The sequence below is a fragment of the Pseudophryne corroboree genome, chromosome 9 (genome assembly GCF_028390025.1).
Source record: "Pseudophryne corroboree isolate aPseCor3 chromosome 9, aPseCor3.hap2, whole genome shotgun sequence".
NCBI classification, from domain to species: Eukaryota; Metazoa; Chordata; class Amphibia; order Anura; family Myobatrachidae; genus Pseudophryne; species Pseudophryne corroboree.
In genome coordinates this window covers 338676148-338703375 of record NC_086452.1, presented here as the reverse complement: position 1 = coordinate 338703375, position 27228 = coordinate 338676148, and the positions used below count along the sequence as shown (strand labels likewise).

Genomic DNA, 27228 nt, shown 5'->3' with positions numbered 1-27228 from the left:
ACACAGAGGACTAAGCGACCTGGGTTCCAGTTCAACTTTCAATAGGAAAGTAAATGATATGATAATAATCAAATAAATGTATATATATATATATATATATATATATATATATCTTCCTTTATAGTTATTTATTTATAAACGTGATCAATGGCGCCACTTAGAGACTCCACAGGAGGTAAAAAATTCAATATGACTTTATTCCAGCGTTTAGTGGTTCACATACACTTTCATCGGGGACGTTGACTCCATTGATTAAGTTTGTACCTATTGTATTTACTCCTCTTATGGAAGGTAATGGTGCAAGTAATTTACCAAGGGTATGTGAGTGGCAGAATTCTTTCTTTGTTACAAATATATGTACGTCACCTAGGGATCGTGACTGCCACCTGCTGTCACCATGTACTTGATTGAGCTGTACTTACATATTCTTTGATGTAAGTATTCTACATCCATACTGTTCTGGCGCATTTGTCTTTTTTTTCAATTTCCACGGCTGCTGTAGTAATGGAGATGAAAAGATTTGTTTATAAGTGAAGTACAGTACCACAGGATGAAAGACATTTCTGTAATGGGGTAATCCATAATGGATCAATATTATGCAGGAGAGGGCATCAAATAGCTTCTTCGCCCTCAGAAATACATTTGCAAAACATCAATGAGTGTGATCTCTTACAAACCTATGTCAGAAAACAAAACACCTTGTATAAAAAGCAATTATTAGAAACGAGCAGGCGGCACAAAGGCATCAGCATCAGAACTCTGCTTACATAAAGCATGCAATGTCTCCTGCTTCAGGTAACATGTTGCTGAAGGTTGACATTGTGGCTTTGAGGACAACTCATTTCTGTATCTGTGGTTCCTACCTGCAGACACACAGCTTCTATAACTTCCTCTGAGCTGAGATGCCGTTCTAGGGTAAGAAACGGCCAATAGGAATGCTTGATATTGAGACTCATTGTCCAGCGACAGTTGATAGTTATCAGTGGCAAAGGATAAGGTGTTTATTAGTTAAGCAAGGTGAAAGCTTGGCCTTTTATTTTACAATGACATGAAAAACTGTGAACAAAGACAATTGTTTCAAATGAATTCTACTCACATTTGTTCTGTGTCATTGTTCAAGCCATTGTATGTTTCCAGCGCTAAATTTATTTTTTATTAGCGTGATGTTATTTTCCTGACATATATGTTCTAGATACAAATACAATTTTTTATTTCTACTTGAATAGGTTTGGGGCAAATATCGCTAACTATTGTACAGCAACACATTCATCTGTTTATTAAGTTATTATCTGTGTACAATTTACACTTAGGGGTATTATTACTAAAGGATACTTTTGTTTGAATTTTAATCAATATAATGATTCAGGGGCTAAAACACGTTTGTTAACAGACAGTTTTTTTTATGATATTGATATTTAAATGTTAGTAAATGTTGGTTTTGGCCCCGGGAATACAACTTCAGTTTAGATCGTTTTTGATCAATTGAAAATCGATCAAAATTGACCTTTAGTAAATATATACTTTAGGCTAAAACGTGGACTTAAATGACCGTAGTTCCAGCATGATTGAGCATCCAGCATTCCTGGAATAAATGTCCATACAGTGTATACCTGCAGTCGTTGTTACCTCCCATAAGATCACTGTGCTGTAAACCATTATTTAGCTGCATAGAAAGTCTCCAGGTGAGACGGACTGTTGTTCAGTACTCTTAGGGATGCACTCTCTACTGTAGCTGCACATTCAATGATTTCAGTTAAGTTAAACAGAAAACATTAACTTCATAATATGTTTGTGTAATATTGATAAACAGGAAATATCGTATTCCTAACACTCGAACATTTATTTTTATGATAGTATTTCTTAAGGCTTAGAGCGTAGTAACTTTTATTAGTTCACTGTTGTAGTCCGTACTTTGCCCTCAGGATAAAACGGACACACCTGTCTTCTAACACACCCAATAAATTCTGTGTGTGACAGTGACATGAAATCAGAAATGTATCTCACGTCATATCAATATATCAGGTCAGATGTTGATTTTTTCTCACTTGAAATTCTTAAGTTATACAGTTTTAAAAAGTAGTCTCTGATAGTAAAATGTGCCGTCATTTGTTTTAATCAAACCAGGGAGAGATAAACAGATTGGATGTAAAGATTCCAAAGCCTTGTTCGGGTCTGTTTATGCTGAAGCTGCTTGCCATGTATGATTATAGAGAAAGCAGGCCGTGTATGATTATAGAGAAAGCAGGTCATGTATGATTATACAGGAAGCTATGTTGTTGTTACTGAGACTTAAGGCTGTCTTATTTATTTGTCCTAGTGTTGAAGGGGACGTCCCTGGAAGTGAAACAGGCGCTTCCTTAGACAGCGCGTCAAGTTACCACCAAGGAGCAATAACGCACAGCTCATCGATAAGTCCTGACCAGTACGACCATCCTTCCTACGGGATTTATTCTGTGTCCCCGGGACAACGATCGCGGAGGCCAAAACTACAGCATTCCACATCTATTTTGCGCAAGCAAGCGGAGGAGGAAGCCATTAAACGCTCGAGATCACTATCCGAGAGCTATGAGCTGTCTTCAGACCTACAGGACAAGCAGGTAATTCACTATTAATAAGCGAGAGACTATGTACACGAATTACATTCAGTACACAAATAATTTCTCTTTTCTAATCAGCCCTTATAAAATTCTATACTTGAGCTCATACACACCGATGCTAGTAAACCAATGCTTGTTAAAATTATAACCTTGTACTTTGTCCTCACTTTAGCAGCATATAAAATCATATAAGAGCCTATCCATGAACTGGTAACAAAATGTCCCTGCAGTATAATGAACACTGCATTCAATGTCGACATCCATTCAAAAGGAGTGCTTTTCAGAAATTCTCTGAGTAAAAGTCCATTTCCTTATACTGTACTGTTAGCGACAACTTATTACTGGGATGAAGGGTAATGTGTAGCCCTTTTGAAGGTTAGAGGTCCATCCAGTGCGGCCCCTGAAGTGTATCGGTTTTCCTATCACTGCCATTCTTGCTGCATAATATTGTGTCTTGTTATTCACAAAGCTAAAATTTTTATTTATTGTGTGGTCCATGTAGTGGATAGGTGGTAGTCTGCCTACAGCAGAAGACTTGGCTAAGAGTAGCTTCAGGTATACAAGTTATTTCTATTAGAGGAAGGATGCAAATAGTATGGGGTGCAAAATACACAAATATTAGTAATTTAGGACCTATTTCCGCATGGATCGCTTTTCAGAGAATTTGAAAGGAAACCTGGGTGTGTCAGAAAAAAACGCAGGCGTGCCTAGGCGTTTTTGGGGAGGGTCTCTGACGTCAGCGCAGACCACTTCCAGGCCATCACAGTCGCAGATTAGTTGCAGCCTCAGACCTACATTTGCTCAGACGGCAAACATTTTTCGATGTTCCAGAAATTGCATATGCATCTGCGAGTGGATAGCGATCTGTGATGCATTCGTAAACTTGCACGGGGTGTTTTTTCTTCCTATCGGGGTGGCGCAATTCTACTTGCAGACAACTGCAATTTCTCAGAATAACGATCCATGCTGAAATAGGTCCTTAATCTGTCTGAGCCTTTTAAATATGCCCCAACAGCACAACATGTGTTTAATGTGTAAAAGATGCCAATAGCTGGATTTTTCCTTGAGAGTGTGTATCAGTGAAGGAAGGGAGCCTCCTTAGTTTCACTTTGAGCCAAGGCTTATTATTATTATCCTTTATTTATATGGCGCCACATGGGTTCTGCTGCGCCTAGTTACAGAGTGCATAAACAAACAAGCAAAACAAGAAAACAGTGACTTACAGTTCAAGACAATACAGGACAAGTACAGGGTATATAAACATGGTTGCGTCAGCAGGCGACACTGAAATAAATATCAGGGCGGCAGGAAAACTGGAGGATATGGTGCCGTCTAAGGGAGTATTGAAAAGAAGATAGGTTAAGTCAGAGATGGAAAAGCACATGAGGGAAGAGGGCCCTGCTCATGAAAGCTTACATTCTAAAGGACAGACAGGGGTGACACAGACGGGGTTGAGCTTAATATTAAATACATTTTCCAGCATCACAGTCCATCCAAATTCAGTTTTACAGTATCACTAAAATACATCCTTTTCTGGTGTATTCTGTTACCAAGGTCTTCATTCTTACATTCCTAACTCTAGTTTACTACTACTGTATTGCCTTTTGCCTAGCCTTGCCCTCCATAGTCAGTTCCACTGCCTCGCACTATAAATGTTGTTGCTAGGCTACTGCATCTCACCTGTCACTACTTACACTGGCTCCCTCCATTAGAATGACATTTATTTTTTATATCGGGAGCCTAGGCTGTTCTGCACATGTGTGGTCAGCAGACCATGCATGTGTGGCAGCCATTTCCGGGGAGAGCTCCAAAGAAACCCCATCTCAGTAATTTTTGCAAAGTAGTAGCCTATATTCTATTATAGGATAACGCCTTCTAAAGATGGTGTTATCCAATCAAGGCTAAGCTTGGCAAATATGACAGTTTTGCAGCCGCTTAGAAGCCTATGCTGTACTTAAATAGATATATTTGTTTTCCTAATTTACTCTCAAGTGGTGACTTAGGGAGTCATTCAGACCCTGCCGCTGTTGCGGCGCGCAGTGCAGTTTGCTGGTGGCGGCAAACTGCGCATGTGCAGCGGCTGCTGAACAATCAAATTGTGGTTGACATCCCCGATGGATACGACCGCAATGTGATTGACAGCAGTGGGCGTTTTCGGGGAGGCAATGCGGCACTGGGGGGGCGGGATGAGCGGGGGCGGGTTGTGACCGTTTTTGGGGCGGCTGCGATAGAAATCATGGCTGCTGACATCTGTATTGTGGGAGGAATTCGGAGTACCCTGAGAAACCCACGCAAGTATGGGGAGAATATACAAACTCCACACAGTTAACGTCATGATGGGACCTCACTGCTGTGAGACAGTAATGCTAACCTTTACACCATCAATACATGACCATGACACTGCATTTGACTAGCTGCCACCCAATTGACACTCTGAATTGTTCCTTTCATGTATATAGAGATACAGTATTATGAGATCTGTTTGACCAAGAATCCGCTGGAGATATGCAAAGATGCATGTGTTCACTGTGGCAAATGTGTAGTTTGCTAAAATGTGCTTGGTATGCCTCAGAATCAGGCCCACTATGGTGGTCATTCCGAGTTGATCGCTAGCTGCTTTCTTTCGCTGCGCAGCGATCAGGCAAAAAAAAGCACTTCTGCGCATGCGTATGGAGCGCAATGCGCACGCGTGACATACTTTCAAAAAAGCCGAAGTAGTTTCACACAAGGTCTAGCGACGCTTTTCAGTTGCACTGCTCGCCGAAGAGTGATTGACAGGAAGTGGGTGTTTCTGGGTGTCAACTGACCGTTTTCAGGAAGTGTGTGAAAAAACGCAGGCGTGCCAGATAAAAACGCAGGCGTGACTGGTGAAACGTAGGCGTGGCTGGCCGAACGCAGGGCGTGTTCGTGTCCTCAAAACACGAACTGAATAGTCTGCAGTGATCGCAAGCTAGGAGTAGGTCTGGAGCTACTCTGAAGCTGCACAAAATTACTTTGTAGCCACTGTGCGTTCCTTTCGTTTGCACTTCTGCTAAGCTAAGATACACTCCCAGAGGGCAGCGGCTTAGCGTTTGCACGGCTGCTAAAAGCAGCTAGCGAGCGAACAACTCGGAATGACCACCTATGTGTAGACAACAGGTGAACTTTAATAAATATTGTCTGAAACTAGAAAAGAGTTAATGTAGGACTTTGAAGTTAGAACTTCACAACACTTTTCTGTGTTTCAGGTGGAAATGCTGGAGCGCAAATATGGAGGCCGTCTCGTAACCAGACATGCTGCGCGCACTATACAAACAGCGTTCCGGCAATATCAGATGAACAAGAATTTCGAGAGGCTTCGAAGTTCCATGTCAGAAAACCGCATGTCAAGACGGATTGTGTTGTCCAATATGAGAATGCAGTTCTCCTTTGAAGGACCAGAGAAAGTCCACAGTTCATATTTTGAAGGAAAGCAGGTGTCCCTGTCTAATGATGGGGCAAAACTAGGACACCGTTTTGTACAATCTGATTGTGGGGATCTTAGCGAGCAGACATCACTAAAATCTCCTGCGGCGTCCAGTGACTTTGCTGACGCTATCACAGAACTGGAGGATGCCTTCTCCAGGCAAGTTAAATCCCTTGCCGAATCTATTGATGATGCTTTAAATTGCCGTAGTTTACATGCTGATGAGGTGCAAGCCTCTGAAAAAGTAAGAGGTCGGGAACTGGAAAGAAGTAGCTGTAGTCAGATTAAACCTGCACATAATCTGGATCACAGGAAACTCGATGAAATGACTGCATCTTATAGCGATGTCACGCTCTATATTGACGAAGAAGAGCTCTCTCCTCCTCTTCCTCTTTCCCAGTCTGTGGACAGGCCATCCAGCACTGAATCTGATTTGAGACTTAGATCAAAGAACTCTTCTCAAGAGTATTGGTCCATGACGCACAAGGATGATAAGTTAGATACTGATACCAGCTGTCGAAGCACCCCATCACTGGACTGTCAGGACCACAGATCAAGAATAGATCATCTCCCTTTACTCACTATTGAGCCACCCAGTGACAGTTCAGTAGACCTTAGTGATCGTTCTGAAAGAGGATCCGTAAAAAGGCAAAATGTGTATGAAAGAGCAATCCATAGTCAGCAAGGAAGTCCTAAACATATCCCCCATATTCCTACCAAAATAATCACTAGGGAAGATGAACAAACCCGCCATCGGCCAAGGCCTATTGACGCACAGCTGATAATTAATGGCACCGTAAACCGACAAAGTAAATCTGAATCTGATTATTCAGATGGTGACAATGACAGCATAAATAGTACTTCTAATTCCAATGATACCATCAACTGTAGCTCAGAGTCTTCAAGAGATAGTCTTCGGGAACAGACCCTAAGCAAACAGACTTACCACAAGGAGACCCGAAACAGCTGGGATTCACCGGCATTCAGTAACGATGTCATCAGGAAACGGCATTATAGGATTGGGCTGAATCTTTTCAATAAGTGAGTATAAGTGATGCAAACTGCAATGTAATATATACTGAGTGACGCACATCTAATCACTCACTGTGATTAAAGTGCATAACCTGCTGAACTTTGCTGGTCGAATTTAGGATATTCATGTGAATTTAAGATATGTAACCCACTAACATGTAACACATATAGACATAGGGGTTACCCAAAAGAAGTAGGAATCAATGGGGTCAATTAAGTTCTGCGTGGATTGAATAGTGCCGGGAATTATCTCCTGGTGCTATTCAATTCAGCGCAATGTGACACCCAACGAGAGGATTTCTTCTCACACTTTTCCGGGGGTGCAAGCAGAAATCTGACAAAAAGTGCTGGAACAATGCTGTTTTCTGCCCTTAGCACACCAGAAACAGCATCGCGCCCGGTAATTAAGTCGGAGAATGCCGTTTCTCGTTACAAAACACTGTGTTAAGTCCACAAGAACCGGCCTTCTCTGACATAGCAGCGTGCTGAATTGAATAGCACCGGGAGCTAATTCCCATCGATATTCAATCCGCGCTGAATTGAATTGAATGACTTATTAATTATTTGTACATTTAAAAAATTCAGTCACACTCAAAGTACTCTGCACTTGAATCAATACATTTGTCCAAACGTATTTTCCATTGTTCAAAACTTTTTTAAAAACGTAATTGTTGACACCTTTCAGTACTTTTGCTGTTTGTTTCACCTCTTCAATATTAGCAAAACGTTTTCCTTTAAGGTCTCTTTTCATCCAAAGAAATAAAAAAAAAGTCGCACTGGGCGAGATCGGGTGAATATGGTGGGAGAGGTAAAGGTGTCATGTTGTTTTTGGTTAAAAATTGCTTAACACTCAGTGCTGTGTGGGCAGGTGCACTGTCATGGTGAACGAACCTATGACCTGTTTGCCACAAATCGGGACATTTTTTCCTCAAATCGTGACGGAACCTTTTCAAAACTTCCAAATAAAAACTTTGACATTTTGACCCTGGGGTACAAATTCTGAGCGCACAATCCCACAGCACACACTTCACAGCAGCACGTGTGAATCAGCCATCACAAAAATAGGTGAAAGAGTGAATAACTTGTGTGGAAAAAAATCACTGCAGTCAAACGCTACCTTCCCCCACAATGTCAGCGGGGATACTGGCTCAGAAGGGTTCTGCAAACATTCACCTAGCGGTGGAAGCCCATACTACAAGTGCCCCGCCCTCTAGTACATGATTCCTGTTTTTTGGGGGTACCCCTTGAATCTATTTCTCTTTCTTTAACTATTTTACTTGAACAATCATATGTATAGCTTTTAATTGTTTAATCAGGTTTTTAACTCTCAGTGCCAACCCAGTATAGTACATGTGTGGTAATTCCTAGGGACACATACTATTCATTCTGCACTAAAGGAAAATAAGCAAAGACCTACAGTACTATCTGGTGATTGGGGATGGGAAAAGTCTCCATTCTTCCACCACTTTTTCTGTACTGAGCAGTGATTTGTGGGTTCACTACGGCTGGCCGGCGGTCGGGCTCCCGGCGACCAGCATCCCGGCGCCGGGAGCCCGACCGCCGGCTTACCGACAGCTTGGCGAGCGCAAATGAGCCCCTTGCGGGCTCGCTGCGCTCGCCACGCTACGGGCACGGTGGCGCGCTACGCGCGCCACACTATTTTATTCTCCCTCTATGGGGGTCGTGGACCCCCACGAGGGAAAATAATTGTCGGTATTCCGGCTGTCGGGCTCCCGGCGCCGGTATACTGAGCGCCGGGAGCCCGACCGCCGGCAAACAGAAGACCACCCGTGATTTGTATATAAAGGTAGTGGCCTCAGGAGACCACCAAAATGAACGACATAGTGATGCTTAACAGAGGTGGTATGAACATCCCTTTGAATTAAAATTAATAGGTATTATTTAAATGCTTATTGTTTTGTGGTGCTTGAGGTTGTGCATTTTTATTTATTTTTGTCTTTTACAGTAGGTGGATTTTCAATTCCACTAGATCAGCTTGTGAAAGATTCTGACGTAGGCATTTCGACTGATGTCGGTATTCCGGCCCCAGGATTTAGACTGCCGGCATCCTGAACGGATCCCAATTGATAGGGCGTATTCTCTTAAATATTCATTAGGGCTAAAAATTATCTTTCTCCACTATATTTAGGTGGCATACAGGCCAGTTTGCTAAAAACAAGCAACAGGGCTGATTTTCTTTTTGCAGCAATATAGGTATTATTTATTAATAACACGTTGCCATGTCAGCTGACTGACTGACTGAGCAACCTGGCAATAGCGACCATCTTGAGTTGGAGATAACAAAATAAGTATTTTAATAATATTTGTACCATGAAAACCTAGTTAAATAGGCCAAAAGTTTTAGACGCTGATATCCGGTGAATCTTTTCTCCGGCAGACGTTGCCTTCATCATCTGCAGTGATAAATGGAGAGAAACCCATATCTTTGGCAAAACACCTGTTTTCACTGGTTGCTGAAGCTTCTCAGTTTAATGTCTATTTTAATAATTGTGCTTTAAATTAGTCAGCGACTTTCTTTCTGGCATCAGGTGACTTCAGCAAATCACGTTCCTAAACAACAAGCGGAAAGCACCTCTCTGATGAATTATCCAGATTACCCTAACATATCAGGTTGAGCTTTATCATCTTTTACACTCAGCGAGTAGTATTAACAAATATATTGAATAAAATTTCCAATGCCACAAACTCGTACTATCTTCTGAAGGTGCATAATGCCTTTCAGTGCTGTCTATAATGGCAGATGCATCCCATTAGCTGGACCAGTACATTAGAAACACAGTTACACAATACAAACAGTTAAATACTAATAATCGGTAAAAAAACAAACAAACAAAATTCTTCAGTTTTCTATGATATGTGTAGCTTGGAGTTAGTATTGAATAATCAAGACTTATAGCAAGTAACACCAATGGTAAATGGTGTGCCTTATGCTGTGTGTCTAGTGTCACATATTGTGCCCATAGGAATACAGAGTCCCAAGTTGGGCCTTCTAATAAGCCACTTCCTCTACATAAACCCTTGAGTTGCCAGGCACACCTGTGGCATCCTGATAATTTCCCATCATTCAGGACATGCACTCCTGGGACGCTGGAACAGGTAACAAATCTGGACTGTGCTGCTGAAATTGTGGTATTTGGGAGGTATGAATGAGGGAGTAGATATGCTGTGTTTCTAAAGATATTATACAGGGCTGTACAGAGCCACACGTAACATAGTAACATAGTGACTAAGGTTGAAAAAAGACAATTGTCCATCGAGTTCAACCTATTTGTGGTCTCCAATGCAGTCTTATTATAGGACTAGTTATTTTTATGTTAAGACTAGTTATATTAACTATAATGCGTGCCTACGCACCATAACCCTGAATATCTTTATCCAATAGGAATTTATCTAACCCATTCTTAAAGGTGTTGACTGAGTCCGCAGTTACTACTCTCTCAGGCAGGGAATTCCAAACACGTATTGTCTTTACTGTGAGAAAACCTTTTCGCCTCAGTGTGCGGAAACCCCTCTCCTCTAACCTAAGCGAGTGACCATGTGTCCTCTGTGCTGATTTTATATATTTGTAGATGTTGATCGTGTCCCCTCTTAGTCTCCTCTTTTCCAATGTAAACATGCCTAGCCTTGCAAGCCTTTCTTCGTATTCCAGCGTCTCCATGCCCTTGATTAGTTTGGTCGCCCGCCTCTTAACCTTTTCTAGCTCCAGGATATCCTTTATGTAATATGGTGCCCAAAATTGCACACAGTATTCAAGATGAGGCCTCACTTGTGATTTATATAATGGGAGTATAATACTCTCGTCTCTTGCATCAATTCCCCGTTTTATGCATGCTAATGTCTTATTAGCCTTCTTTGCTACACTCCTACTTTGGGTACTGCTGCTTAATTTGTTATCTATGTGAACCCCTAAGTCTTTTTCCAGTACAGAATCCCCTAATATTACCCCATTTAGTGCATTAACTTACACTTGTCTGTGTTGAATCTCATTCTCCATTTTGCTGCCCATGCTTCAGTTTAGTTAAGTCGTTCTGAAGAGACTCAGCATCTCCCTCCGTATTTATAACCTTACACAATTTGGTATCGTCTGCGAAAATTGATACCATGCTCTCTAGACCTACTGTTAGGTCGTTGATGAAAATGTTGAACAAAAGTGGTCCAAGTACAGACCCTTGTGGCACACCACTTAGTACTATAGTCCAATTTGAAAATGATCCATTGACCACAACGCGCTGCTCCCTATTATCTAACCAATTACTGATCCAAGTGCATATTGTGCTCCCTAGCCCTATTTCTTGTAGCTTGTAGATAAGACGCATGTGTGGTACAGTGTCGAAAGCTTTGGCAAAGTCTAAAAAGATTATATCCACCTCCTTACCCTGATCCAGGTTCGCACTTACTGTTTCATAAAAGCCAAGTAAGTTGGTCTGACATGATCTGTCCTTCACAAATCCATGTTGGTTCCTTTTAATGACCTTATTTGCTTCAAGGAACTTTTGAATACTGTCCCTTAGGATACCTTCCAATACTTTCCCCACTATAGATGTAAGACTAACTGGTCATAATTACCTGGTTCAGCTTTGCTCCCCTTTTTAAATATCGGCACTGCCTCCGCTATACGCCAGTCTTTGGGATCCATACCCGATTTAACCGAATCCACGAAGATAAAAAATAGAGGTCTTGCTAGTTCAGCGTGCAGCTCCTTAAGAACCCTCGAGTGAATTCCATCGGGACCAGGTGACTTATTAATCTATAACTTTTTTAATCGGTCACAGACTACCTCCTCACATAAATAAGCATTTAGCAGTGGGACTTATCTTTGTTGAGATTTTGTGTTAGACCCAGCATTTGGTCCTCTCTGGTAAATACCGTTGAAAAAAACTTGTTTAGTTTGTCTGCTATGTCATTATCATTTTTGATCAAGACTCCCCTCTTGTCCTTTAAAGGGCCTGTACTCTCCTTCTTTAGTCTCTTGCTGTTGATGTACTTAAAAACATTTTTGGGATTCGCTTTGCTTTCCTTTGCTACTAGTTTTTCAGTTTCTACTTTAGCCGCTCTTATTCCTTTTTTGCTTATTTTGTTACAGTCCTTTTAGTGTTGAAATGACTCTACATCCCCCTCAGATTTGTATTTTTTAAATGCTCGTCTTTTTTTGTCCATTAATTCCTTTAATTTTGTTAAACCACATTGGTTTGGGATTTTTATTCCTTTTTTCTCATACGACCTAGAGGATGCTGGGGACACTTCAAGAACCATGGGGTATAGACTGGATCCGCAGGAGACATGGGCACTTTAAGACTTTGAAAGGGGTGTGAACTAGCTCCTCCCTCTATGCCCCTCCTCCAGACTCCAGTTTAGAATCTGTGCCCAGGCAGACTGGATGCACACTGAGGAGCTCTACTGAGTTTCTCGGAAAAAGACTTTATGTTAGGTTTTTATGTTCAGGGAGCACTGCTGGCAACAGTCTCCCTGCATCGTGGGACTTAGAGGAGAGAAGTTAGACCTACTTCTAGTGAGTTTAAAGGCTCTGCTTCTTGGCTACAGGACACCATTAGCTCTTGAGGGTTTTGCACACTAGGTACACCTAGGGGTTCACTCCCAGAGCCCGCCGTCACCCCCCTTGCAGAGCCAGAAGTCAGAAGACAGGTGAGTAGAAGAAGAAAAGAAGACTTCAGTGACGGCTTCTGAGGTACCGCGCAGCGATCGCGCTGCGCGCCATGCTCCCACACACAGCGGCACTGTAGGGTGCAGGGCGCGGGGGGCGCCATCAGCAGCATAAAAATCCTCTGTATAGGCTGGCAAAGTCATATTGGTGTGCCTTGTCACTAAATTTGCACCCCCGCCAGCGGTGTTATTTTAAAAAAGAGCGGGCTGAAGCGCGCCGTACAGGGGGCGGGTCTTAGCCCTCACAGCTTTCCTCAGCGCCATTTTCTCTCCGGAGCTGCAGAGACGCTGGTCCTTCCCCACCACTGCTATTGACAAGTAACAGGGTGCAAAACGAGGGGGGGGCACAGCAAGTTTGGTGCAAAATTAAGTGTTTAAAAAGCGCTGCAGGGTCTGAGGCATTATATAGTAAAGTTTCAGAAGCGGGACAGGCGCTGGGTTGTGAGCGGGCAAACTCCCTCTGTGTTTCTCTGACAGGCTTTACTGTGGGTCTGTCCCCCTTTTGGCCCAGTGTGTCTGTGGGTGTCGGTACAGGTGTGTCGGCATGTCTGAGGCGGAGTGTTCTTCCCAGGAGGAGACTGTGTTAGGGGCAGAAACGGCTATGGGAGTGACCCTGTCGGCACCGCCGACTCCTGACTGGGTAAATGTGTTGAATGCTTTGAATGCTAATGTGGCTCTTATTAATAAGAGATTAGATAAATCTGAGTCTCAGAACCAGGTATGGAAAAAGTCTGTGGAGGATGTGTTATCACAGGTCCAGACCCCCTCGGGGTCACATAAACATTCGTATGCTCAGTTAGCAGACACAGACACCGACACGGACACTGACTCCAGTGTCGACTATAGTGATACCAGATTAGACTCAAAATTGGCAAAGAGCATTCAGTACATGATTGTGGCAATAAAAGACGTGTTGCATATATCCGAGGACCCTGCTGTACCTGATACTAGGGTCTGTATGTACAAGGGAAAGAAACCTGAGGTAACATTTACTCCCTTTCATGAACTGAATACCCTCTTTGAGAAAATGTGGGAAAATCCTGACAAAAAGTTTTTGATTCCCAAAAGGATTCTGGTGGCGTATCCGTTCCCCTCTGGGGATAGAGAAAAGTGGGAGTCATCCCCAATTGTGGACAAGGCTCTATCACGGTTGTCTAAAAAGGTGGCTTTACCGTCTCCTGACACGGCAGCCCTTAAGGATCCTGCAGATCGTAGTCAGGAAAATACGTTAAAATCCATTTATGTCACCACAGGTACACTGCTCAGACCAACCATCGGATCTGCGTGGGTGAGTAGTGCTATTGAAAAGTGGGCAGAGAACTTGTCATCTGATATAGATACCCTAGATAGGGATAGCATCCTGTTAACTTTGGGTTATATCAAGGACGCTGCGGCCTACCTAAAGGAGGCGGCGAGAGATATAGGCATTTTGGGATCAAAAGCCAATGCCATGGCGATTTCAGCTAGGAGGGCATTGTGGATTCATCAATGGAATGCTGATGCTGACTCTAAGAAAGCTATGGAGTCTCTCCCATATAAAGGTAGTGTCTTGTTTGGTGAGGGTCTCACTGATTTGGTATCTACGGCTACCGCGGGTAAGTCGTAATTTTTGCCTTATGTTCCTCCACAACAAAAGAAAGCTCACCACTTTCAGATGCAGTCCTTTCGGCCAAATAAGTACAATAAAGGCCGAGGTTATTCCTTCCTTGCTAATAGGGGAAGAGGAAAGGGTAAAAGATCTCCGGCCGTGGCAGGTTCCCAGGAGCAGAAGTCCTCCCCGGCTTCTGCCAAATCCACCGCATGACGCTGGGGCTCCTCTGCGTGAGTCTGCACCGGTGGGGGCACGTCTCAAGCTCTTCAGTCAATTCTGGGCTCGTTCGGCCCTGGACCCATGGGTTTTAGAAATAGTGTCCCAAGGGTACAAACTGGAGTTTCAAGATGTTCCCCCTCACCGGTTTTTCAAATCGGCCTTACCAGCTTCTCTTCCGGACAGGAAGGTTGTATGCGATGCAATACAAAAGTTGTGTCTAAATCAAGTCATTATCAGGGTTCCCCCGTCACAACAGGGAGAAGGTTTCTATTCAAGCCTGTTTGTGGTCCTGAAACTGGACGGCTCGGTCAGACCAATTCTGAACCTAAAGTCCCTCAATCTTTACCTAAGAAAATTCAAATTCAAGATGGAATCTCTCCGAGCAGTGATCTCCAGTCTGGAGGAAGGGGATTTCATGGTGTCGGTCGACATAAAGGATGCCTACTTACACGTCCCCATATATCCTCCGCATCAGGCTTACCTGAGGTTTGCTATTCAGGATTGTCATTACCAATTTCAGACGTTGCCGTTTGGTCTGTCCACGGCTCCGAGGATTTTCACCAAGGTAATGGCGGAAATGATGGTTCTCCTTCGAAAACAAGGAGTCACAATTATCCCTTACTTGGACGATCTCCTGATAAAGGCGAGATCCAAAGACAAGCTGGAGCAGGACATTGCGCTCTCCCTGACAGTTCTGCAGCAACATGGTTGGCTCCTAAACTTGCCGAAGTCACAGTTGAATCCGACGAAACGGCTGTCATTTTTGGGAATGATTCTGGACACAGAATTACAGAGAGTTTTTCTTCCAGAAGGGAAGGCTCTGGAAATTCAGAGTTTGGTCAAACAAATTCTGAAACCAGCGAGAGTATCAATCCATCAATGCACTCGATTGCTGGGGAAGATGGTGGCGGCCTACGAGGCCATTCAATTTGGCAGATTCCATGCCAGAGTGTTTCAGTGGGACCTATTGGACAAGTGGTCCGGATCCCATCTGCACATACACCGGAAAATAATCCTGTCCTCCAAGACCAGAATCTCACTCCTCTGGTGGCTGCACGGCTCTCACCTCCTAGAGGGACGCAGGTTCGGGATCCAGGACTGGATCCTAGTAACCACAGATGCGAGTCTCCGAGGCTGGGGAGCAGTCACACAGGGGGAAAACCTTCCAGGGAAAATGGTCAAGCCTGGAAGTTTGTTTACACATAAATGTTCTGGAGTTAAGGGCCATTTACAACGGCCTTCTTCAAGTGGAACGTCTTCTTCGCAACCTACCCGTCCTAATACAGTCGGACAACATAACAGCAGTAGCGCACATAAACCGCCAGGGCGGAACAAAGAGCAGGGCGGCAATGGCAGAGGCCGCAAAAGTTCTCCGCTGGGCGGAAAGACATACAAGCGCTCTGTCAGCAATCTTCATTCCAGGAGTGGACAACTGGGAAGCAGACTTCCTCAACAGACACGATCTCCATCCAGGAGAGTGGGGTCTTCATCAAGAGGTCTTCACAAAAGTGACAAGTCTTTGGGGAATTCCTCAAATAGACATGATGGCGTCTCGCCTCAACAAGAAACTTCAGAGATATTGTTCCAGGTCGAGGGACCCTCAAGCAATAGCAGTGGACGCACTGGTGACACCATGGATGTTTCAGTCGGTGTACGTGTTCCCTCCGCTGCCACTCATTCCAAATGTGCTAAAGATCATAAGAAGAACAAAGGTTCAGGCGATCCTCATTGTTCCGGACTGGCCAAGGAGGGCTTGGTATCCAGATCTTCAGGAATTACTCATAAGAGATCCCTGTTACAGCAGGGGCCAAGCGTATATCACGACTTACCGTGGCTACGTTTGACGGCTTGGCGGTTGAACGCCGGATCCTAGCCCGAAAGGGTATTCCCAGTGAAGTCATTCCCACACTTCTTCAGGCTAGAAAAGGAGTAACGTCTAAACATTATCACCGTATTTGGAGAAAATATGTGTCTTGGTGTGAATCCAAGAAGGCTCCTAAGGAAGAATTTCAGCTAGGGCGTTTCCTCCAATTCCTGCAAGCAGGTGTGGATGCGGGCCTACAGTTAGGCTCGATTAAAGTACAAATTTTGGCCTTATCGGTTTTCTTTCAAAAACAGTTGGCCTCCCTTCCAGACAGACTGTCGTGAAAGGAGTTTTGCACATCCAACCTCCATTTGTGCCTCCAGTGGCACCATGGGATCTTACCGTGGTGTTGCATTTCCTTCAGTCACATTGGTTTTAACCTTTATAGAAGGTAGAGTTGAAATTTCTCACGTGGAAAGTGGTTGTGCTATTGGCCTTAGCATCCGCAAGGCGGGTCTCTGAGTTAGCTGCTTTGTCTCACAAAAGTCCTTATTTAATCTTCCATGAAGATAGAGCGGAGTTGAGGACTCGTCAACAATTTCTGCCGAAGGTGGTTTCATCGTTCCACATGAACCAGCCTATTGTGGTACCGGTGGCTACTGACGCCTTCGCAGAGTCAAAATCTCTCAATGTTGTCAGGGCCTTAAAGATTTATGTCGCCAGAATGGCTCAACTTAGGAAAACGGAAGCTCTGTTTGTCCTGTATGCTGCCAAAAAGATTGGGACGCCTGCTTCCAAGCAGACTATTGCGCGCTGGATCTGTAATACGATTCAGCATGCTCATTCAACGGCTGGATTGCCGTTACCAAAATCAGTGAAGGCCCACTCTACCAGAAAGGTGGGCTCATCCTGGGCGGCTGCCCGGGGGGTCTCGGCATTACAACTCTGCCGAGCAGCTACTTGGTCGGGTTCAAACACTTTTGCAAAGTTTTACAAGTTTGATACCCTGGCTGATGAGGACCTCATGTTTGGTCAATCGGTGCTGCAGAGTCATCCGCACTCTCCCGCCCGTTCTAGAGCTTTGGTATAAACCCCATGGTTCTTGAAGTGTCCCCAGCATCCTCTAGGACGTATGAGAAAATAGGATTTTAATACCTACCGGTAAATCCTTTTCTCTTAGTCCGTAGAGGATGCTGGGCGCCCGTCCCTGTGCGGACTCTATCTGCAGCTGTTAGTTATGTTTTCACACGGGTTGTGTTACGTTATGGTCAGTCTGTTGCTGACGTTGTTCATGCCGTTGACTGGAGTTTTCTGTTAAATGCCATGTTGGATGGCGTGTTTGAGGTGTGAGCTGGTATATGTCCCACCTTAGTTAACAATAAATCCTTTCCTCGAAATGTCCGTCTCCCTGGGCACAGTTTCTATAACTGGAGTCTGGAGGAGGGGCATAGAGGGAGGAGCCAGTTCACACCCCTTTCAAAGTCTTAAATTGCCCATGTCTCCTGCGGATCCCGTCTATACCCCATGGTTCTTGAAGTGTCCCCAGCATCCTCTACGGACTAAGAGAAAAGGATTTACCGGTAGGTATTAAAATCCTATTTTTGCTGTTGTTGGGAATAATTTTACGAGTATTATTAATTAGCAGTGATTTTAATACATCCCATTTCTCTGTAGTATTTTTCCCTTGAAATAGAATTTTCCATTCAATGTCCCTTAACGCTTCCTTCATCATGTCAGAGTTGGCTTTGCTAAAGTTTAGAGTCCTAGTTGAGCCAGTATAGGACTGCTTATGAAAACTGATATTGAATGTGACCATATTGTGGTCGCTGTTACCTATGGGCTCTCCTACTTCAATATTTGATACCAATTCCCCATTGTTAGTTAATACCAGGTCTAAGATTGCATTGTACCTAGTTGGTTCCTCGATTAATTGAACTATCATTTAGCAGTATCGCATGAATTGATTTTCCAGTTTATCTCGGGATAGTTAAAGTTTCCCATCACTACTATGGGCCTAATTCTGAGTTGATCACAGAAGCAAATTTGTTAGCAGTTGGGCAAAACCATGTGCACTGCAGGGAAGGCAGATATAACATGTGCAGAGAGAGTTAGATTTGGGTGTGGTGTGTTCAATCTGCAATCTAAATTGCAGTGTAAAAATAAAGCAGCCAGTATTTACCCAGCACAGAAATAAAATAACCCACCCAAATCTAACTCTCTCTGCAAATGTTATATCTGCCTCCCCTGCAGTGCACATGGGCCCTCATTCCGAGTTGTTCGCTCGCAAGGCGATTTTAGCAGAGTTACACACGCTAAGCCGCCGCCTACTGGGAGTGAATCTTAGCTTCTTAAAATTGCGAACGATGTATTCGCAATATTGCTATTACAAACTACTTAGCAGTTTCAGAGTAGCTTCAGACTTACTCGGCATCTGCGATCAGTTCAGTGCTTGTCGTTCCTGGTTTGACGTCACAAACACACCCAGCGTTCGCCCAGACACTCCTCCGTTTCTCCAGCCACTCCTGCGTTTTTTCCGGAAACGGTAGCGTTTTTATCCACACGCCCATAAAACGCCGTGTTTCCACCCAGTAACACCCATTTCCTGTCAATCACACTACGATCGCCGGAGCGAAGAAAAAGCCGTGAGTAAAAATACTATCTTCATAGCAAAATTACTTGGCGCAGTCGCAGTGCGAACATTGCGCATGCGTACTAAGCAGAAAAACGCTGCGATGCGAAGAAAATTACCGAGCGAACGACTCGGAATGAGGGCCATGGTTTTGCCCAACTGCTAAAAATTTTCCTGCTGCGATAACTTGGAATTACCCCCATGGTTTTGCCCAATTGCTAACAAACTTGCTGCTGCGATCAACTCAGAATTACCCCCTATGTCTCCTACTCCTGCTGCTCTTTCAATTTGGTTCAGTAACATTTTCTCGTCAGACACATTAATACCAGGCGGCCTGTAGCATAACCCCAATAATAACTTCTTTATTCCTTTACCCCCGCATGCAAATTCTACCCATAATGTTTCAATAGTATTTACAGTCCCTTCTTGAATATCTTCCCGTATAACAGGTTTTAGAAATGGCTTTACGTAAAGACATACCCCTCCACCCCGTTTATTAGTCTGTCTCTCCTGTACATCGTGTAACCCTCTAGATTGACTGTCCAATCATGAGATTCGTCCCACCATGTTTCAGTAATGCCTATAATATCATATTCCCTGCTTGCTGCGAGGATTTCTAGTTCCCCCTTTTACCTGTAAGGCTTCTAGCATTTACATACATACAATTGAGATATGTATTTCCCCTTATGGTAGGGACATCATAATTCTTATGCTGTAAAGATGACCTGTTATCGTCGTTGGATACTGTTACTCTAAAACCCTTTTTAGTTCCCATATTACTTGCCATCTGCTCTATTCCTCCCACCTACTCCTCCCCCGTTTTGTTCACTAACACCACCCCTGGTATTCTTACTGAATGACCCGTAATTTCTTGCTAAACCCTCCCCCCAGGCACCTAGTTTAAAATCTCCTCCAACCTTCTAACCATCCTTCCCCCCAGCACCGCTGCCACCTCCTCATTCAGGTGCAATCCATCATGACAAAAAAGATGGGGCCTGAATGAGAAGTCCACCCAGTGTTCCAGGAACACAAACCCTTCTTTCCTGCACCAATCCTTAAACAACACATTTACCTCCCTAATCTCCCTCTGTCTCCCTGAACTAGCGCGTGGCACGGGTAATAATTCGGAGAATATTACCTTAGATGTCCTTGCCTTTAGTTTTTGCCTAATTCCCTATAGTCTTTCTTAAGGACATCCCACCTTCCACTAACTTTGTCGTTGGTGCCAACGTGCACCAAGACCGCTGGATCATTCCCAGCCCCTCCCAACAATCTATCTACCCGGTCCGCGATGTGCCGCACCAGAGCTAGATTATACTTGATTTATAGATGATCTACTGCAAGGACAGCCAGGAGACACTATATTATTTCAGACTTTACATTCCAATAAAAAGATTCATTTCTCTCATTGCTGCAGATCAAAGGGTTCTCTTGAACATGGTGCATTGCTATTACAGTGCTACCCCCAGATATTCACCACATGGATGTAACCCATTTTTTTAGCAGTCATTATAGGAATTGTCTCTGTAATATCAGTTCCGGTATGAATGGTCGACAATGTTAAGGTCGACACTCATTAGGTCGACCACTATTGATCAACATTGACATGGTCGATGCATGAAAATGGTCGAAACATGAAAGGTCGACACATGTAAAGGTCGCCTGCTGCATGTGTGACGGGCAGTGCCAGGTTACGCATGTCAGAAAGAACTCATACTAACCAGCAATGTGGTAAGCCACTGCTACAGAGATTGACAGCTCTGACACATATTCTTTATTGCCACAAAGAGTGGCGACAGAAAATACGAGATGCTGGTGCTATTTGACATTCTAAGTATGCATGAAGAGTCCCCATGAGAAGATGCATCCTCACTGCTCCCTACAGATTGCTGTATGCATTATTGTTGTGACGTATTTTAGTCTTCACTGCCTTGCACCAAGGAATTTCTCTCCTCGGGAAGGAATTCTTCACTTCTTAGTACTACAAATATCTCATAACAGTGACGTGCGGTAAGGTCAATGACTGGGGAGGCACTGGCTAATAACAGAACTTGATTTACACCAACATACAGCGTGGGGTGATTAGGGGGTGTTCTCCCCTCTCCCCAACCCCCTAACCTTCCCTTCCCAATCCCGTAGCCTAATCCTAACCTCCCACTATAGTGTCTAACCCTAACATCCCTGCGGCATTGCCTAAACCTAACCCCCACCCCCCCTCCTCGGTGCCTAACCCTAACCTCTCCGGGAGGGGGGGGGGGGGGTAAACTATCCCTGCCGGCCCTAAACATAACGGTGGCACTATACTAACATAGGTCGGGATGCGGACTTTCGGGGTTTGGACGTCTGTATCATGACCAAATCGGGTTTCTGGCGCAGGCATTGTGGCAGGGGGCATGATCCCAGCTGTTGGTAACTTAACCGCATCCCCTGCCAGTAAGCTTGACATACAGTACAGAGGGCAATCAGGCCAAATCAGGCCATATTGCAGCATTTATATTTAACTCATATACTGTACCATCCGTTTTTGCAACATCTTCACAGCACTTACTGTATGGACTTGCAGTGCCATTGGGCAATAATTTTATTTACCAAACAAAAACTGAAACACAATAGAATATAGAGTACAAATATAAGAAATGCCACAATGAGTACTCCAGTGTACAGAACAACAAGTAAAGAGCCCCAGCATCCGTTTTCCTCCCACCCGCAGCCAGGACTGTGCTGCTGCGGCGGTGGCACGTGTGTGTGTGTGTGTGTGTGTGTGTATAAAGGAGGTTTACCAGTAACATACATCCACAGGCAGCAGCTGAGGGATGGAAACCTAAAGGCTGGAGCAGACACTGACACGCAGCAGCCTGACCCTAATGTACGTAGCTATTGCAGCCAGGTGCAGGGAACCAGAGCCCCTCCCCCCATCGACCCCCTATAACAGTGCTACACCTGCTATAGATATGTGGAATTGTACACCATGATGGCCTTACCTCACCATCTGTACCGCGACCAGCACCTGGAGAGAGATCCAGACTCAGCACTGACAGTGCCTCAGGAAACAGTCACTGCTAAAGTGCTGGATCCGCTGGCCAATCAAATCTGCCACTCTGACAGGGGCGTGCTCTGAAGTGGGATGCTGGCACGCCCCTGTCACTGAGGCAGATCTGCTGGTGCCTCTACTCTGTTTTTTTTCAATGGGCTTTTCCTGCCCTCGATTTGCCCCCCTCGTTCAGACACTTGATCATTGTCAGTGGGAGGCAGCACTCTCAGCTGCCTCCCACCCACATTTGACTGTGTTTCCACAGCAAATAGGATTAGAAAAATGCAAAGAAGACGATTATGACACAGAACATGTGTTATAAATATCATCTTTGTTTTACTTCAATCATTATGACAGGGAAGGCACTGCTTCAATCATTATGACAGGGAAGGCACATACATACACAGTGGTGCAAGTAGAAAAACAATCTTAGTAATACTGTGTGCGCACAAATGGGTGTAGTCACATGCCACATGGGGCATGGACAATGACAATGGGGGAGTGATACACATATGGGGGGCCAGGTACACATATGCCCCCACTAGTGCAGTGCCAAATACACATATGCCCCCAATTGTGCCAGATAAACATATGGCCCCAGTAGTGCAGTGCCAGATACACATCTACCCCAAATAGTCCCAGATACACATATGGCCCCAGTAGTGCAGTGCCAGATACACATCTACCCCAAATAGTCCCAGATACACATATTCCCCCAGTAGTGCAGTGCCAGATACACATATGCCCCCCCAGTAGGGCAGTGCCAGATGCACATATGCCCCCAGTAGTGCAGTGCCAGATAAACATATGCCCCCAATAGTGCAATATATACATATGCCCCCAGTAGAGCCAGATACACATATGCCCCCCAATAGTGCCAGATACACATGCCCCCAATAGTGCCAGATACACATAGGCCCACACAGTGCCAGATACACATATGCCCCCACAGTTCCATATACACATACTGCTCCCACAGTAACATAGTAACATAGTATCTGAGGTTGAAAAAAGACAATTGTCCATCGAGTTCAACCTATTTGTGGTGTCCTATGCATGATGATTTGACTAAAATTTCTGACTGATGCTGCTGTCAGCCATTGCATTTTATCCCTATTTATAGTAACTATAATGCATGACTATGCACCATACCCCTGGATATCCTTATCCAATAGGAATTTATCTAACCTATTCTTAAAGGTGTTGACAGATTCCGCCATTACAACTCCCTCGGGCAGGGAATTCCAAACACGTATTGTCCTTACCGTGAAAAAGCCTCTACGCCGTATTGTGCGGAATCTCCTCTCCTCTAACCTGAGCGAGTGTCCACGAGTCCTCTGTGTTGATCTAACCAAAAACAGGTCCCGCGCAAGCTCTGTGTATTGTCCCCTTATATATTTGTAGATGTTGATCATATCCCCTCTTAGTCTCCGCTTTTCCAATGTAAACATGCCTAGTCTTTCAAGCCTTTCCTTGTATTCCATCGTCTCCATGCCCTTAATTAGTTTGGTCGCCCTCCTCTGTACCTTTTCAAGCTCCAGGATATCCTTTTTGTAGTACGGTGCCCAGAATTGTACACAGTATTCAAGGTGTGGCCTCACTAGTGATTTATATAACGGGAGTATAATACTATCCCTAGCATCAATACCCCGTTTTATGCATGCTAATATCTTATTAGCCTTCTTTGCTGCAGTCCTACTTTGGGTACTACTGCTTAGCTTGCTATCTATGAGGACACCTAAGTCCTTTTCCAGTACAGAATCCCCTAATTTTACCCCATTTAGTAGGTAGGTGTAATTTTTGTTCTTGTTACCACAGTGCATTACCTTACACTTGTCTGTGTTGAAGCGCATTCTCCATTTGGCTGCCCATGCTTCTAATTTAACTAAGTCGTTCTGAAGAGACTCGGCATCCTCCTCTGTATTTATAGCCTTACACAATTTGGTATCATCTGCAAAAATTGACACCATGCTCTCTAGACCTTCTGTTAGGTCGTTAATGAAAATATTGAACAATAGCGGTCCTAATACTGAGCCTTGCGGCACACCACTTAGCACTTCAGTCCAAGTTGAAAAAGATCCATTAACCACAACGCGCTGCTTCCTATTATCTAACCAGTTTTTGACCCAAGTGCATATTGTGCTTCCTAGCCCTGATTCTTGTAGCTTGTAGATAAGTCTCATGTGTGGTACAGTATCGAATGCTTTGGCAAAGTCTAAAAAGATTACATCCACGTCTTTACCCTGATCTAGGTTTGCGCTTACTGTTTCATAAAAGCCAAGTAAGTTGGTTTGACAGGATCTGTCCTTCATAAACCCATGTTGATTCCTTTTAATGACCTTATTGGTTTCAAGGAACTTTTGAATACTATCTCTTAGAATACCTTCCAATACTTTCCCCACTATAGATGTAAGACTAACTGGTCTATAATTACCTGGTTCAGCTTTACTTCCCTTTTTGAATATAGGCACTACTTCCGCTATACGCCAGTCTTTGGGAACCATACCTGATATAACTGAATCCTCAAAGATCAAAGATAGTGGTTTTGCCAGTTCAGAGTGAAGCTCCATTAGAATCCTTGGATGAATACCATCGGGCCCTGGTGATTTATTAATCTTTAAATGTTTTAATCGGTCACAGACTACTTCCTCGCTTAAATAAGTACCTATCAGTGTGATATTCTCATTATTGAGATTGTGTGTCAGTCCCTGAATTGGGTCCTCTCTAGTGAATACTGTAGAAAAAAACTCATTTAGTGTGTCCGCTATGTCATTATCATTTTTGCTTAAGACTCCCAACTTGTCTTTTAAAGGGCCTATACTCTCCTTTTTTAATCTCTTGCTATTTATGTATTTAAATAATTTTTTGGGATTCGCTTTGCTTTCCTTTGCTACTAGTTTTTCAGTTTCTACTTTAGCCGCTCTTATTTCCTTTTTGCAATTTTTGTTACATTCCTTATAGTGCTGAAATGACTCTGCTTCCCCGTCAGATTTGTATTTTTTAAATGCTCGCCTTTTCTTGCCCATAAGTTCCTTAATCTTTTTGTTAAGCCACATCGGTTTATGATTTTTATTCCCTTTTTTGCTACTCATAGGAATATATTTGAGTGTATTTTTAGCTAGCAGGAATTTTAGTACCTCCCATTTCTCCGTAGTATTTTTTCCTAAAAACAAACCTTCCCATTCAATATCCCTGAAAAATACCCTCATCTTTTCAAAATTTGCTTTGCTAAAGTTTAAAGTCCTAGTTGAGCCAGTATAGGGCTGTTTGTAGAAACTGATATTGAATGTGACCATATTGTGGTCGCTGTTTCCTATGGGTTCCCCTACTATAATACCCGATACCAAATCCTGATTGTTTGTTAATACCAGGTCTAAGATTGCATTGTACCTAGTTGGTTCCTCAATTAGTTGGACTAAGTAGTTATCATTTAGTGTGTTTAAAAACATATTGCCCCTAGCAGTATCACATGAATCGTTTTTCCAGTTTATCTCTGGATAGTTAAAATCTCCCATCACTACTATGTCTCCTACTCCTGCTGCTCTTTCAATTTGCTTTAGTAACAATTCATCATCAGATGCGTTGATACCAGGCGGCCTATAGCATACACCCAATACTAACTTTTTTATTCCTTTTTCCCCGCATGCAATTTCTACCCATAATGTCTCAACAGTGTCTACAGTCCCCTCCTGAATATCTTCCCATATATTAGGTTTTAAAAACGGCTTTACGTACAGACACACCCCTCCACCCTTTTTATTTAGTCTGTCTCTCCTAAACAGTGTATAGCCCTCTAGATTGACTGTCCAATCATGAGATTCATCCCACCAAGTTTCAGTAATGCCTATAATATCATACTGTTTTCTTGCTGCAAGTATTTCTAGTTCACCCTTTTTACCAGTAATGCTTCTGGCGTTTACATACATACAACTAAGATAAGTATTTTCCCTTGCGTTAGGGACATCTTTCACCTTATGTGGCAAGGATGACCTGTAATCGTCATTGGTTAGTGCTTTAGTAAAATCCCTTTTAGTACCCTTGTTAGTAACCTTACCGCCTGCTCTTACCCTCCCCCCAACTTCTCCCCCATTTCGTTTACTACCGCCATCCCCACTATTCTCACTGCATGACCCGTAGTTTCTAGCTAAACCCGCCCCCCAGGCTCCTAGTTTAAAATCTCCTCCAACCTTCTAACCATCCTTCCCCCCAGCACCGCTGCCCCCTCCTCAGTCAGGTGCAATCCGTCACGACAAAAGAGATGGCGCCTGACTGAGAAGTCCGCCCAGTGTTCCAGGAACACAAACCCCTCTTTCCTGCACCAATCCCTAAGCCACACATTTACCTCCCTAATCTCCCTCTGCCTCCCTGGACTAGCGCGTGGCACGGGTAATAATTCCGAGAATATTACCTTAGATGTCCTTGCCTTCAGTTTCTTTCCTAAGTCCCTATAGTCTTTCTTAAGGACATCCCACCTTCCGCTAACTTTGTCATTGGTGCCAACGTGCACCAAGACCGCCGGGTCTTTGCCAGCCCCTCCCAACAATCTATCTACCCGGTCCGCGATGTGCCGTACCCACATACATATACTGTATGCCACCAGTAATGCTGCTCAGCGCCGCTGCCTCTGTTGATTGCTGTGTGTGAGGGGAGGAGAGCGCAGTGCTCGCCTCTCCTGCCCCTAAGTCCGGTCTCAAATCAGGCGCCAGTTTGTGAGCCAATCAAAGCTTGCCAACCGGCAGCCAATCATATATATACACTGTACATACATATATATATATATATATATATATATATACAGTAGTGACCAAAATTGTGGAAACCTTTTGTAAAATGTGTGTTTTTAGGGTTTAATTGCATATAACTGCATTATGTTTAAAGTAGATCCTATGCAGGTATATTTCATTGGAAAGATAATTTTACACACAATATAATGCAGTTCACCGCAATGAATTCTCTTTATTACATAAAAAGTTATAACTAAATAAAGATATGGAGACTTGATCTGTAAAGAGAGGGGATTACTTCAACTCAAAACTGACCAATAGGAGTGATTGTTCTGAGAGCCAATCAAGTGTTGTGATGCCATAAAATGGATCCAGTAAGGTGTTAGCATGAGTAATCTCATAATTGTTGCTAACAGAATTGATAGTAAAACATCTTATTTAGTTGTTTGATTATAGTTGTTCGCTATTTTTTAT

General features: G+C 43.7%; 1 protein-coding gene across 10 annotated transcripts in view; it reads left to right on the top strand.

Moving 5' to 3' along the window:
• Positions 1–27228, top strand: part of IQSEC1 (IQ motif and Sec7 domain ArfGEF 1) — a 578820-nt gene that overhangs the window by 410880 nt on the left and 140712 nt on the right. For all 10 annotated transcript variants that reach the window (XM_063940599.1, XM_063940595.1, XM_063940593.1 and 7 more), the window contains 2 exons: positions 2318–2597; positions 5825–7083. In XM_063940599.1, coding sequence (XP_063796669.1) covers positions 2318–2597; positions 5825–7083 — 1539 coding nt within the window. The remainder of the gene's footprint in view (positions 1–2317; positions 2598–5824; positions 7084–27228) is intronic.